Consider the following 15262-nt stretch of genomic DNA (forward strand, 5'->3'; position numbering starts at 1 on the left):
TTCAGTTTAAGGAGCCCTGGCAGCACAATGGTTAAGTGCTCAGCTGCTACCTGAGAGGTTGGTGGTTCAAACCCACCCGTGCCTCTGTGGGAGAAAAGACCTGGCAATCTGCTCCTATAAAGATTTCAGCCTAGAAAACCCTATGAGGCAGTTCTATTCTGTCATATACAGTCACTGTGAGTTGGAATCTCCTTTGTGGCACACAACAACAACACTGTTGGGTTTAAAGAAGACTTCAGGGGATATTTTTAGTTTAAGGTTTAAAGATTATCTCAGGGCAATAGTTTCAGGGGTCCATCCAACCTCAGTGGAATTCTGGAATTCCATGAAAACTTGAAATTCTATTCCACCTCTTCCCCCCTTTAGATCAGGATTCTTCTATAAAATCTTTGATCAAAATGTTCAGTAATGGTAGCCAGGCACCATCCAGTTCTGGGTTTCATGGCAAAGGAGGCAGCTGTTCATGGAGGGAATTAGCCACACATTCCATTTCCCTAATTGGAGTGTTTCTTCATTCACCAAAAAGTAAATCATCAAATTAGAACCAAGATGATTCCTCTAGGATTAGGATAAGTGAATTATCTGTTCGTCAAGTATTAACTCATATTGTTGCCTCCTCAATGGCAGTTGTCCAACCACCTACTGATAATTACAATCCTACTTCCTTTGCTCTGACTTTGACCCTCTTGGTTCTTCTTACCCTGCTGTTTTTCCCTTTCTTTGTCAGAGTATGATGTATCTTCTAATACACAATATAATTTACTCGTGTTTACCTATTATTTCTATCTCCCACCCCACCGCCACCTTCATTAAATGTAAGCTCTATGAATGGAGAGATTTATCTGCTTTGTTCACTGACTCAGTTATTTGCTGAATGAAAAATACATAAGTGGGTAAATGTACAGTTAACTCCTCCTCATTAGTTCTAACAGCTTTTGAATCCCAGACTGGTTTTCCTAGGCTACTTGGCACAATGTTGGACTTCTGACTGCTTTAAGTTTAGGGAATGCCTACTTATGTTGGTATCAACCCAAATAAAACCTAAATGCAGTCAAAACTGCATTAATAATATCTCAAACATAAATCAAGTCCCTAAGCAAAAAATATCAGGACCTCATAAATTGGTTTGATATTTTATTTTTATGACGCTTAGACCCTTTGTCTATTATGTAAAGATAGAGGACGGTATCCGAGACATATTAAGCATATTAAGCAGAAAAATCATAGAAAATACATGTATTCATTCATAGAAAAATGGATATATACTATGCTTTGGCAATGCGTACTATGGAGAAAAAAGGATTGGGAGAGGAGAAATACAAGGGAAACTTCTCAGCTGTTACTCTACAGGAATTTATATTGAGTATTTTGCAATGGGCATGCATTTATGACCTATAATTTTAAAATGCTTTTTAAAACAATGAGCATTAAGATAACCTTTCTATGTTTTGCTGTTACTTAGATCAAACTTTTGATTATAAGCTTTCAAATGCTTTTCTCCTGTCCCCAAGGAGTAAGCAACCCACTTCAATTTATCCAGTGGATGACTCCTCCCAAACCAGTGCTCTGTCAGAGAGGTAAACTGAGAAATCTTTCAAATTCCTGCTAAGAGGGACAATTAATGTGAACCATGATGTCCTCTTATTTTTTAAAAAAGAAATGTTGTGAATTTCCAAACTATCAGGCCATGAGCTAATTTGCTGCTGTTGTTGTTTGCCATCTAGTCAGTTCTGACTCACAGTAACCCTATAGGACAGAGTGGAGCTGCCCCATAGGGTTTCCAAGGAGCGGCTGGTAGATTTGAACTGCTGAATTTTGGTTAGCAGCCTGAGCTCTTAACCACTGTGCCACCACGGCTTCATTTAGATACCAAATTATATTGTAAAAACCAGTTGTCATCAAGATGATTCCAACTCATGGTGACCCCATGTGTGTCAGAGTAGAACTGTGTTCCACAGGGTTTCCTATGACTAATTTTTCAGTAGATCACAAGCCTTCTCTCCTAGAAAACCAAAACCAAAAACCTGTTGCTGTTGAGTCAATTCCAACTCATAGCGACCCTGAAGGACGGAGTAGGACTGCCCCATATGGTTTCCAAAGAGCGCCTGGAGGATTCAAATTGCCAAACTTTCGTTTAGCAGCTGTAGCTCTTAACCACTATGCCACAAGGGTTTCAAAAAAAAAAAAAAAATTTTTTTTTTTTTTTATTTATAGGAGGTAGGTATAAATCTGGATTATGATTAACTAGGAGACATCACACTGGTGTTCTCCTGCCATCAGTGTATAGAGATTTTAAGAATACACTGAGTATCTGTGCCCTTTTATCCTCCCTAAGGGTCAATGTCCTGCAGCTTATGTTCTCACTCAATGTATTTAGATTTATTAATTATCAGGGCTTTTCATTTTAAGGAATATGAACTGTTAATATACTCAACTGCTAACTGAAAAGTTGACAATTCGAGTCTACCCGGAGGGGCCTTGGAAGAAAGGCCTAGCAATCTATTTCCCCCAAGATCAACCACTGAAAACCCTTATGGAGCACAACTCTACTGTGACACTCACGGGGTTACCATGAATCGAAATGGGTTCGATGTCAACTGATTTTTTACTGGTTTTTAGATGAACAGAATACACACTGTATGTGATTCTAACTAGAATGATGTCTTCACTCACCCGGATATGCTGGAGGTAGAGAGACAGGTCTCGGATAAAAGATTTGATCAATCTTTCTTGCATTCGGAAATTCTTCTCTGTTTCTTCAAATACTTCATCTTTTATCTGTTCAAAATAAACAAGTGTTGGCAGCGAGTTTGGACTCTCCCTCAATCTACCTCATCAGCAAAATAATCTTTCTTAAAAACACCTTTCGTTCAAATTTTAAGCCTTCACTGGTTGCCCAAATCATACTGAATTAAATTTAAACACTTTTACGGGACTGAAAAACCTTCAAAACGCATACAGGCTGTCCTTTACCTTTCAGCCCCATTTCCCACTGCTCCTGGTGTAAATCCTTTACTCTGGTACAGGGGCTGGCACATGCCACGCGGCTGGCCTCTGTGCCTTCACTTGGCTGTTGCCCTCGCCTCTCACTGCAACAAACCTGTCCCCTTCATTAAGGCTTGGCTTAAATCTCATGCCAACACGAGGCTCATCTCACTGAGCTCCTGCCTTTAAGAATTATAGCATTTAGGGAACGAACCGCAAAACTCAGCAACTGATTATTTTCTAGCCTGCACTTTCCACTAATTGTATCAGGTACACATGGTATGTAGTCTGCAGACTTCAGCTCTACTACCAACACTATAATTTAAGTGCTTTCAACTCACTCAATCTCTTAGACATTAAGTTTCCTTATTTGTACCGATACGGTATTGAACTAGATGGTCTTTTAGCATGTCTACAATTTAAATTTTGTCTCCCCAAACAGATTATAAGCTCCGATGAGTGTCTAGTACCGCAGGAATTATCTATGTTGACTGATGTGGTCTCCTAGTTTGCCTTCGGACACGCTAAGCAGCTCCCCAATGGGGAAATGGAGGATTGGGAGGGTGGGTTCACATTAATAGTAGCTGCAGGGTCCTGTACCCACCAGCTAGCAAACACCAGAGGAGACAGAAAGGGAAGCGGGCCAATTTGCACCCTGCAGGCTGCCCTGGGAGTCCTGTACAGCTGTCAAAGGCATGCCAAACCTTTAAGTACAAGGATCTCACCTGAGGAGCAAAGCCAGTGAGGTGCTTCAGGTGGCTGCTAACTCGGTTGGATTTCTTGATGATGGAGTGGATGTTCAGTTTGGAAATTTTCTCCATGAGGCTGTCTTCATCCCCCTTACGGTACTTGAGGACTAGGGAGTGAGTCAAGAAAGCACTTTCCTGAGCATGGATGTGCTATAGAGCTACACGGTGAGACTGTACAACCCCAACTACAGAGAGTTCTTAACTGCAGTGAGCTTCTAAGAAGCAGAGACAAAATATTAATACAAATAATTGTTTACGGACAAATGTAATACCTAAAGAAAAGCAAGGAGAGACTGTGTGGTCAGCTTGGAAAAGGGTTAAAGACAAGGAGGAAAGGTTGCAGAGGTGTAAGGGAAAGAACTGAAGATTTGGAGGCAAGGAGATCTCTGAGTTCAGGGCCTGGGTCTGTCACTCACTTAAGGTATGGCCTTATATAATTCATGTAACTGTTTGGAGCCTCATTTTCCTCTTCAACAAATTACAGAAAGTAATAATACTTGCCTTATAAGATCATTTTAAATGGTTTCATATACAATTGAGATGTATATGCAATTATGTCATGGTAAAATGCAATACAGCAGTTACTTGATAAACTACTATGTCATACATTAGGCACCATCTGCAGAAAAGTCTAGAGATAAAAGTAGAAAGGCAGCAAGGGACAGGGCAGTAGCACACTTTGCAGTTGTAAAAGATGAAGACTACATTATATTAGGAGATATAAACCAAGAGAAAGGGCTACATGGCCAGAGAACTTCAACAGCCACAGTGAACATTACATACGAATATAGGTGACGTGGTGAAACAGAAAATGATTTTACATAAAGTGTGGAGAATAGGGGAAAGATAAGCAAAGAGGTTACACATTATAGATCCTTTGAAAATATGAACAATAATCAGTTTAGCAGTCACCATGCTATACTCACTGAGTGTTCAAATTAGGAGCTCAATGAGAGATTTGATGAGTGGATGGTTTGATAACTGACTGTACAGTTTTGAAGGAGGCAGGTTAATGGCTGTCGGCTAGAATGACGAGACCCAGAAAGACGGGCAAATTGGAGTTTTCTCAAAGTAACAAAATGTCTGAAGAAGGAGAGTCAGGAATAGGAGAAGAAAATGGAACATGTGGCTGATAGGTTCTATAAACAACTGCCTCCTTTGCCACGAGACCATAAAAATTGGATGGTGACTGGCTATCACTACTAGTCATTTTGATAAAAGATTTCATAGAAGAATCCTGATCAAAAGGGGGAAATGCAGATCAGAATTTCAAGTTATCATGGAATCCAGAATTTCTGCAGCCATGAAGACTGGATGAGGCCCTGAAACTACTGCCCTGAGATAATCTTTAAACCTTAAGCCAAAAAATATCCCCAGAAGCCTTCTTAAAATCAGACAATAGTCTAGCTTCCACCACGCCTCTGTCTGTTTGTTTATGGTGTCTTGCATGTTGCTGTGATTCTGGAAGCTATTCCACCTGTACTCCAAATACTAGCAGGTTACCCACGGTGGACAGGTTTCAGTGGAGTCTCCAGACTAAGGCAGACTTGGAAGAAGGACCTGGCAGTCTATTCCTGAAAAAACTGTCCAGTCAACACAAAAAGAGAGAGTGGCAGGAGGGAACAGGCTGTCTCATTAGGGAGAGAGCAATTGGGAGTATGTAGCAAGGTGTGTATAAGTTTTTGTGTGAGAGACTGACTTGATTTGTAAACTTTCACTTAAAGCACAATAAAAATTAAAAACAAAAAACTGTCCAGTGAAAACCTTATGGATAGCAGCAGAACACTGTCTGATACAGTGCTGGAAGATGAGTCATTCAGGTTGGAAGGCGCTCAAAATATGACTGGGAAAGGGCTGCCTCCTCAAAGTAGAAAAAAACCTACTGCCGTCGAGTCGATTCTGACTCATAGCAACCCTATAGGACAGAGTTGGCCTAAATGACGTGGTTGGAGTAAAGATTTCGGGGCCTTCATCTACTGATGTGGCCTGACACAAAATGAGAAGAAACTGCTGCAAACATCCACTAATAATTGGAACAAGGAATGTAAAAAGTATGAATCAAGGAAAATTGGAAGTCATCAAAAATGAAATGGAATGCATAAAAGATCAATTATGCTCTTTATAATGCAATGCAAATATGGCTGGTGTCTACTATGCCGGGAATGACAAATTGAAGAGGAATGGCATCATATTCATCATCACAAAGAATGTTTCAAGATCTATCCTGAAATACAACACTGACAGTGATAGGATAATATCCATACGCCTACATGGAAGACCAGCTAATATGACTATTATTCAAAGTTATGCACCAACCACTTAGGCCAAAGATGAAGAAAGCAAAGATTTTTACCAACTTTTGTAGCCTGAAATAGATGAAATAAGCAGACAAGATGCATTGATAATTACTGATGATTGGAATGTGAAAGTTGGAAACAAAGAAGAAGGATCAATAGTTGGAAACTATGGCCTTGGTGATAGAAACAGAAATGACACTGGAGATCACATGATAAAATTTTGCAAGACCAATGACTTCTTCATTGCAAATACATTTTTCAACAACATAAACAGTGATTATATACCTGACCTTGCCAGGCAGAAAACAGAGGAATCAAATTGACTACATATGTGGAAAGAGACGATAGGGAAGCTCACTATCGGTCAGAACAAGGCCAGAGGCCAACTGTGGAACAGGACATCAATTGCTCGTGTCCAAGTTCAAGCTGAAGCTGAAGAAAATTAAAACAAATCTATGAGAGCCAAAGTATGACCTTGAATATATCCCACTTGAATTTAGAGACCATCTCAAGAACAGCTATGACACACTGAACGATAATGGCCAAAGACCAGATGAGTTGTGGGATGACATCAAGGACATCATACATGAAGAAAGGAAAAGGTCATTAAAAAGACAAGAAGGAAAGAAAAGACAAAAATGATGTCAGAGGAGACTCTGAAACCTGCTCTTGAACGTAGAGTAGCTAAAGCGAATGGACAAAACAATGAAGTAAAAGAGCTGAATACATGATTTCAAAGGGTAGCTCAAAAAGACAAAGTATTATAATCAAATGTGCAAAGACTGAACGCTAGAAAACCAAAAGGGAAGAACAGGTTCAGCATTTCCCAAGCTGAAAGCACTAAAATAAAATTCAAAATTGCAATTTTCAAGGATTCTATGGGCAAAATAGAAAACTGGTGGCATAGTGGTTAAGAGCTACGGCTGCTAACCAAAAGGTAGGCAGTTCATATCTACCAGGCACTCCTTGGAAACCCTATGGGGCAGTTCTACTCTGTCCTATAGGGTCGCTATGAGTCGAAATTGACTCAACAGCAATGAGTCTTTTTTTTTTAATAGGCAAAATATTGGATGATGCAGACAGTATCAAAAGAGTGAAGGAATACAGAGTCACTGTACCAAAAAGATTTGATCAACATTTAACCATTTTAAAACCAAAACCAATCCTATTGCTATTGAGTTGATTCTGACTCATAGTAACCCTACAGGACAGAGTAGAACTGCCCTATAGGGTTTCCAAGGAGTGCCTGGTGGGCTTGAACTGCCGATCTTTTGGTTAGCAGCTGTACTTCTTAACCATTATGCCACCAGGGTTTCCTCAACCACTTTAGGAGGTAGCATATGATCAAGAGCCAATGTTACTGAAGGAAGAAGTCCAAGCCGCACTGAAGGCACTGGCAAAAAACAAGGCTACAGGAATTGACAGAATACCAGTTGAGATGTTTCAACAAATGGATGCAGCACTAAAAGTGCTTACTTGCCTGTATCAAGAAATTTGAGACACAGCCACCTGGCCAACTGAAAGAGATTCATATTTGTGCCCATTCAAAGAAAGGTGATCGAACAGAATGCAGAAATTATCAAACGGTATCAGTAATACCATACACAAGTAAAATTTTGCTTAAGATAATTAAGAAATGGTTGTAGTACATCGACAAAAAACTGCCAGAAATTCAAGCTGGATTCAGAAGAGGATGTGGAATGAAGAGTATCAATGCTGATGCCAGATGGGCCTTGGCTGAAAGCAGAGAATACCAGAAGGATGTTTACTTTTATTTTATTGACTATGCAAAAGCATGTGGCTGTGTGGATCATAACAAGTAACATTGCGAAAATGGGAATTCCAGAACACTTAATTGTGCTCATAAGGAACCTGTACATAGATCAAGAGGCAGTCGTTTAAACAGAACATGGGATACTGCATAGTTGCACATCAGGAAAGGTCTGTGTCAGGGTTGTATCATTTTACCATGCTTACTCAATCTGTATGCTGAACAAATAATCCAAGAAGCAAGACTATATGAAGAAGAATGCGACATCAGGATCTATGGAAGACTTATTAACAAAGTATGATTTGCAGATGACACAGCCTTGCTTGCTGAAAGCAAAGACGACTTGAAGCACTTACTGAATGAAGATCAAAGTCTACAGCCTTCAGTATGGATTATATCTTAACATAAAGGAAACAAAAATCCTCACAAGTGGACCAATAAGCATCATAAAAAACGGAGAAAATACTGACATTGTCAAGGATTTCATTTTACTCGGATCCACAATCAATGCCCACCAGAGTAGCAGTCAAGAAATTAAACACTGTATTGCACTGGAAAAATCTGCTGCAAAAGACATCTTTAAAGTGTTAAAAAGCAAAGATGTCACTTTGAGGACTAAGGCACACCTGACCCAAGCCATGATATTTTCAATTGCCTCATAGCATGCGAAAGCCGGACAATGAATAAGAAAGGCCGAAGAACTGATGCCTCTGAATTATAGTGTTGGCAAAGAATATTGAATATACCATGAACTGCCAGAAGGAGAAACGAGCCTGTCTTGGAAGAGGTATAGCCAAAATGCTCCTTGGAAGCAAGGATGGCAAGACTTCATCTCACATACTTCAGACATGTAATCAGGAGGGACTGGTCCCTGGAGAAGGACATCATACTGAAAAAGAGGAAGACCTTCAACAAGATGGATTGACACAGTGGCTGTGACACTGGGCTCAAACATAGTGTCATGGATTGAACTGTGTCCCCCAAAAATATGTATATCAAGTTGGCTAGGCCATGATTCCCAGTATTTTGTGATTGTCCACCATTTTGTCATTTGATGTGATTTTCCTGTGTTGTAAATTCTATCGCTATGATGTTAATAAGATGGATTCGCGGCAGTTGTGTTGATGAGATCTACAAGATTAGGTCATGTATGGACAACCCCTTTTGATATATAAAAGAGAGAAGCAGAGCAGAGAGACAGGGGGACCTCATACCAGCAAGAAAGCAGCACCAGGAGCAGAGAGTGTCTTTTGGACCTGGGGTCCCTGAGCCTGAGAAGTTTGTAGACCAGGAGAAGATTGATGACAAGGACCTTCCTCCAGAGCCAGAAGAGAGAAAGCCTTCCCCTGGAGCTGACACCTTGAATTTGGACTTCTAGTCTACCAGACTGTATGAGAACAAACTTCTGTTTGTTGAAACTATCCACTTGTGATATTTGTTATAGCAGCACTAGATAACCAAGATACAAAGCAATGATTATGAGGATGGCACAGGACTAGGCAGTGTTTTGTTCTGTTGTACACAGGGTCACTATCAGTTGGAATCAACTCGACGGTGCCTAACAAGTCTAGCTTAACTAGCAAAAAATGTCTGCCTTGAGTATTAGGCCTTCTTTAGGAACTGTCTATATGGGAGCAAAGTGACAACAGCAACTTGAAAGATTAGATAGGAACCTTAGGGGGCAATGAGTTTATGTTAACGGGGAGGAACAACTCAGAAAGAGTGGGTGAAAATGGTTGCAAAACTCAAAGAATGAATGTCACTAAACTGTACATGTAGGAACTTGAATAGGTGCATGTTTATGTTCCGTATATTCTCAACAACAAAAAATAAATAAAATAAAAGAAGACAAAGTCCTAACTTTAGTGAAGGCATAAGGCATCCAGTTAGAAATGTATAGAAAACAAACCTCAGCGTGGATTGTGAAGGACTGCCTTAAATGAGCTGAGAAGGCAACTGCCCATGCATGACTCAACTCTTCTGATCAATCGTTCTCTAATCTCTTGGGGAAGACTCTTATTTCTAAAAACTTTATCAGATGCCTTAGCAAACCTACAGGGCAGAGTAGAACTGCCCCATAGGGTTTCCAAGGAGCAGCCGGCTCTTAACCACTGCACCACCAGGGTGCCTAGATTTTCATATCTTATTTCCCCCATATTCTCCTACTCTTTCTTCATCACAGCCTTATTACCTATCACTTGCCTTCCAGTGGCGTAATTAATTCTAAGAAGGAAACTGTTCTCGAGGGCGTATTTCCTCCTCATCAGTTATGCTTTGCTTACCCAAATCCTTTCGACGTTTATATTCATTAATGTTAACGTTGATTTCCTTAACTGCAAGGACTGCACTGGTTAAGGGCACTTTGTCTGGGTGGGATTCTGGGGTGGCGTTCAGCAACTCCATTAGCAGCAGTGGGTAACGCATTACTCTCTGCACTGGTTTGATTAGGAAGGAACCCAGGTTAATATAATTGGTGCATCCCCTATAAGAGAAGGAAAAAAGAAGGGGGAGAGCAAGAGAGAGACTTTAGTCAACGGTCAATAACATAGTGCCTACTGGCAGGATTTGTTATTCTGAAATGTGGGTCTTTCACCCTACTTTCCACTTTCCTTCGTTCAACAGGTTTTTATTGGGCACATAATAAATTACAAGGTAGTCTTTTAGGTGCTGGGGGTTTGGCAGTGACAAAAACAGTCCTGGCCCTGGTAGTAGGAGACAGGCAATAAACAAACGAATATATAAAGTCTCATTTAGTGGTAAACGCTATGGAGAAACATACAGCAAGGCAGTTCTACTTCGAAGTTTCTGTCTTTATAGGAAGAAATAAAGTTAGTCTTTTAAGGGTTTGGAAAAACCCCCTGAAGGAATGAGCTTGCACGTCAAGCAGCAAGGGAACTTACCATTCATTGTACAGGCTCCTACGGGGCAGTGAGCGTGAAAAGAAAAGAGACAGCTGATTAGAGAGATGCGGCCGCTGTTCATTTTCACATTCTTCTCAGAGTACATCTATTAGCTGGTAGACAGAAATCATATGGGATAAAAGGAAATCATGAACATCTATGTACTAATGGTTAACGTGTTCAGCTGCTAATCCAAAGGTTGGAAGTCCAAGTCCACCCAGAGACACCTTGGCAGACAGGCCTGGCAATTTACTTCCGAAAAAACCAGCCATTGAAAACCTTATGGAACAGAGTTCTACTCTGACACACTTGGGGTTGCCATGAGTTGGAGTCAACTCGACGGTAACTGGTTATTATTTGCTGGATGGTGATACATCTAATCTACTAAAAAAGTCAGTAAGCCCCTAACTTCACTTTGATCTACTTACACATTTACTACATCCTTGGAACCTGTCTCCTTAAAACCTGGGGAACCAAACTACCTTTCTGAGTGCTTCTAACCTGGAAATGCTAAATGAATACTTTGTATGTACAGACAAAGTGATTTCAATGCATAAAAGTACAAGCACTAAGCCACTTGAGATTTCCACGACATATTATGGGAAAAAGGCCAGTTATACAAAAGGATATGTAATATGATATCACTTATGTTTAAAATACAAAAATATGGAAAATGGCTATATCAATGTCATAAGATGTCTGGACATATACATGGGGTGACTTCTAAAAGGCAGAACTAAAGAGCTATGATGGATGTGATGTGGTCACAACTCCTACTTCAGATCCGCCAAGGAGTCCTGAAGGTGCTTCTGGATCTTCTCATCCTTCTCGTAGATTTCCAGCAGCGAAATGGCCTCGTCGTGATTCTGGCAGTAAACCTTGTATGTCCCCTCAAGCTCATCCCGGTGATCGAGGAACACAGGCCCTTTGAAATATAAACAAACATACAGTGTTTTCAGTATTTTTTTCCTCTTTGACTTAATTCTAAGAGCCCTCAACCAAGTATCCCAAATATGAAATAACTAAACTTTAATGTCAGTTAAATCCCATTACAAGAAAAAGTGATGTGCAACTACATATAAGAAATTTCCAGGTGAGAGCTTAAAGTTCTACTTATTTGAAGTAAAATTCAAAAGACCATGTCGCCTCTGTATTTATTTTTCAAAACAGGATTTGGAGTTGTATGAGACACCTGGGCGCTGCAACAGAGGCTCCGCTAAACCTTTCAGTCAGACAAAGTTGGGCGTTTCTAAGCACCCTCCTTACTGGCAGAACGCTGTAAGAACCTGTCTGCTCTCTAATGCCCGAGAGAATCCCCACAGAGCTGAAGAGAGCCTTCTACGGCAATGGTTCCAACCTTTGTGCATAAATTAAATACAAAGGACTACAAAGCACATGAATTATATTAAAAGAGTATTTAAATAGAAGTATTTTAAAACCAAATTTGTGATATAACAACATATGTTCTTCTTTATAAAAATATTAAATAACAAGATGGAGCAAATGGTCTAATACCCACCATAATTTCAAAGTATGATGAGGGACATGAGGAACTGACAGCACTTGCCTCCCTTCTTCTCTGACATTATTCCTTCCTACACTATTCCCAGGAGCCCTGGTGGCCCAGTGGTTAAGTGCTCATCTGCTAACTGAAGGGTCGGTGGTTCAAACCAACTGGCTGCTTCACAGGAGAAAGACGTGGCAGTCTGCTTCCATAAAAATTACAGCCTAGAAAACCCTATGGGGCAGTTCTACTTTGCCCTATGGGGTCACTATGAGTTGGAACTGATTCTACAGCAACGGGTTTTGAACGGGTTTATGCTGTTCCTGTCTAACATTCTTACAGCCTGCACTGTCCACGATGACTCACACTGCTTGATTCACTGCTCGTCAACCTCCCTGACAGAGGCTATTCCATATCAGCCACAAACTAGCAGAGCTACATCTTAATTGTGTCTTTCAAACTGTGTGCCACACCCATAAATAGGTCACGAGATCTATTTCGTGGGTCATGATCAGCCCTTTTTTGGATAAAATAAAATGGCATAGAAAGTATCAGGTAGTACTGTTTCATGAAACATGTTTCAGTTACACTTACATATGTATGAGCCTACATACATACATATACAAACATGTATACTGAGTCATTTTGTAAAATGTTTATTTCTGTGGGGTATGTTTAAAATAAAAGCCATTCTGTTACATATCCAGAGTCTCCTTGTCCTTCACTCTCATCTTTACCTCCTTATCTTCTAACTCATTCAAGCCTTGAATACTTATCATTCTTTCCCTCCCCACCAGACCGTGTTCTGGCTATACTAGAATCCTCCAACAACAACTAGCTAATTCAATGCTGCTTTCTCCAACAGCCACCTTCCTGGACTTTCTGCTACCCTACTTTTTCTATTTCTATTCCTGGATATACGGACTCCTTGAAAGACCTATTGCTGAAAGGAAAAAGCTAAGTGCAGAGCAACTTGCATAGTGTGCTACCGTTTGTGTGATTAAAAAAAAGGCGACAGGAGACTAGGATAGAGAAAAAAAACATGCAACTGCTGGTATAATAAACTAGCTCTGGAACAAGACATTAGAAACTGGTTGAGAAGAACTGGGTGGCTAGGGGATGGGTAGGAGACTTTGCATTAGTTTGTTGTACATTTCTAACTTGGTGCCAGATGAATGCATTAAAAATAAGTTAAATTAGACATATACTGAAGTAAGCTAAATTCAAGCAAATAAACAAAAAACCCTGCTAGGGAAGCTTGTACTTGAATTAGCAAAGCTGCCCTTTGCTAATGGCTCAAAAAAGTTTTACTTTGCTTTTCTCTGACTTCTCAGAGCCTTCCCTTATCACAAGGCTCAAAACCTTGTCCTTTGTTAATTCCCCATTTAATGCATTGCCTCGCCTTCTGGATGACCAAGACAGAAATCACCCAGCATAGTGCTCTCACTCAGCCTCACCTTTACTCAGACATTGCTTCTCCTTCTCAAATCTCCCTGACCTCTCCAGTTAGCCTAGTGCAAGGACCCCCGGCTTCAATTTCTCTTACCATTCTATCAAGTGCCCACAAAAGTGCAAGACATATAGTTGTATTCTGTATAGTGGCTAACAGTAGGAGCTTGGACAACAAACAGGTTGAAGGCTAGTCCTCCCAATTACTAGCCATGTGACTTCTGGCATATTGCTTTCCCTCAGTTTTCTTATCTGTAAAATAAGATGAACAGTATCTAAAGCTCATTGCGTTGTTGTAGAGGACAGCTCGGTGAGTGCCTGGTGTATAACAAATACTAAAGAAACATTAAAATAATCACACTAAATCTGTCACCATCCCACAGGCATTTCCCTCTTCCTTCACAAGGGCAAAACTCTGATTTGGTTCCTATGTCCACTTCTCTCCCATGTGACTCAGGTAAGTACTGCCCAGTCTAAGCCAACATCATGATCCCATTCCCCTTTCTAGTGATCATTTTAGGTGTATGCAGGTGAGCCAGTTCTGGCCAACGAGAAATAAGTTTGCGAGAAGAGCCAGGAAAAGATCTGCTCACTCTGAATGAGACACGTAGGCCACTTTTCCTTCTGCTGGATGTTGTCAAGTGTGTTGTGGGATGGATGGAACTGTGGAAGCTACTATGCAACTATGATTCCAATAAAATAGCAAAATGACAGGATGTAGTTCCATCCCACACTGTACCAGGATTGGCCTGCATGACCAATAAAATATGGCAGAAGTGATGGTACGTCACTTTTGAGATGAGGTCATAAAAGACACTGCAGCTCCCATCTTGAGCTTTCTTGGATTGCTTACTCTGGGGAAAGCCAGATGCCATGTCCAAAGCCCAGTCTGTGGAGAGGCTGATGTGATGAGGAACTGGGACCTGAAACAGTCATGGGAGTGACCTTCCTTGGAAGCAGATCCTCAAGGCCCAGATGACTGCAGCCCAGGCCAACAACTTGCCTACAACTTCAGGAGACCCCAAACCAGAAGCAGCCTGCTAAACCTCTCCCAGTTCCTGACTCACAGAATCTGGGACGACAAATGTTGTGTTGTTTTAAGCTGCTAAGTTTTGGAGTAATTTGCTACACAGCAATGGATAACTAATACAGTTTTCTTAATTCATAAAGAACTAGATGATTGTTTTTTAAATGTTTTGACAATGGGTACAACGCACTAAAGTGATGATCTCAAACTCCAACTATGAGTCTGAAAAACACCAGAGTAGAAGATTTGTTTGAGTAGTGGTTAAGTGTTCGGCTACTAACCGAAAGGTCGGCGGTTCGAATCCACCAGCCGCTCCATGGGAGAAAGATGTGGCAGTCTGCTTCTGTAAAGATTTACAGCCTTGGAGACCCTATGGGGCAGTTCCACTCTGTCCTACGAGTCGGAATCGACTCCACGGCCATGGGTTTGGTTTTTTTGGTTTAGATGACATCTAAAGTTTCTTCAACTGCTAACATCCTTTATCACCTCAAGGAAGACTGTTAGCTAAAAGCAGCAGCAGAGGGCCACATAACCTCTGAAGTGAGTCACTAAATAGTAAGTATCAGGAAAGACCTTCTTC

At 40.7% G+C, this 15262-nt stretch overlaps 1 protein-coding gene across 4 annotated transcripts in view; it reads right to left on the reverse strand.

The window, feature by feature from the left end:
* The window catches only part of DNMBP (dynamin binding protein), a 131098-nt gene that overhangs the window by 16114 nt on the left and 99722 nt on the right, over positions 1-15262 (reverse strand). For all 4 annotated transcript variants that reach the window (XM_049854893.1, XM_049854894.1, XM_049854892.1 and 1 more), the window contains 5 exons: positions 11480-11627; positions 10703-10720; positions 10085-10284; positions 3711-3841; positions 2674-2778 (listed from right to left, as the gene is read on the reverse strand). In XM_049854893.1, the coding sequence (XP_049710850.1) occupies positions 2674-2778; positions 3711-3841; positions 10085-10284; positions 10703-10720; positions 11480-11627 (602 nt within the window). The remainder of the gene's footprint in view (positions 1-2673; positions 2779-3710; positions 3842-10084; positions 10285-10702; positions 10721-11479; positions 11628-15262) is intronic.

Source organism: Elephas maximus, chromosome 16, assembly GCF_024166365.1.
Source record: "Elephas maximus indicus isolate mEleMax1 chromosome 16, mEleMax1 primary haplotype, whole genome shotgun sequence".
Taxonomy (NCBI): Eukaryota; Metazoa; Chordata; class Mammalia; order Proboscidea; family Elephantidae; genus Elephas; species Elephas maximus.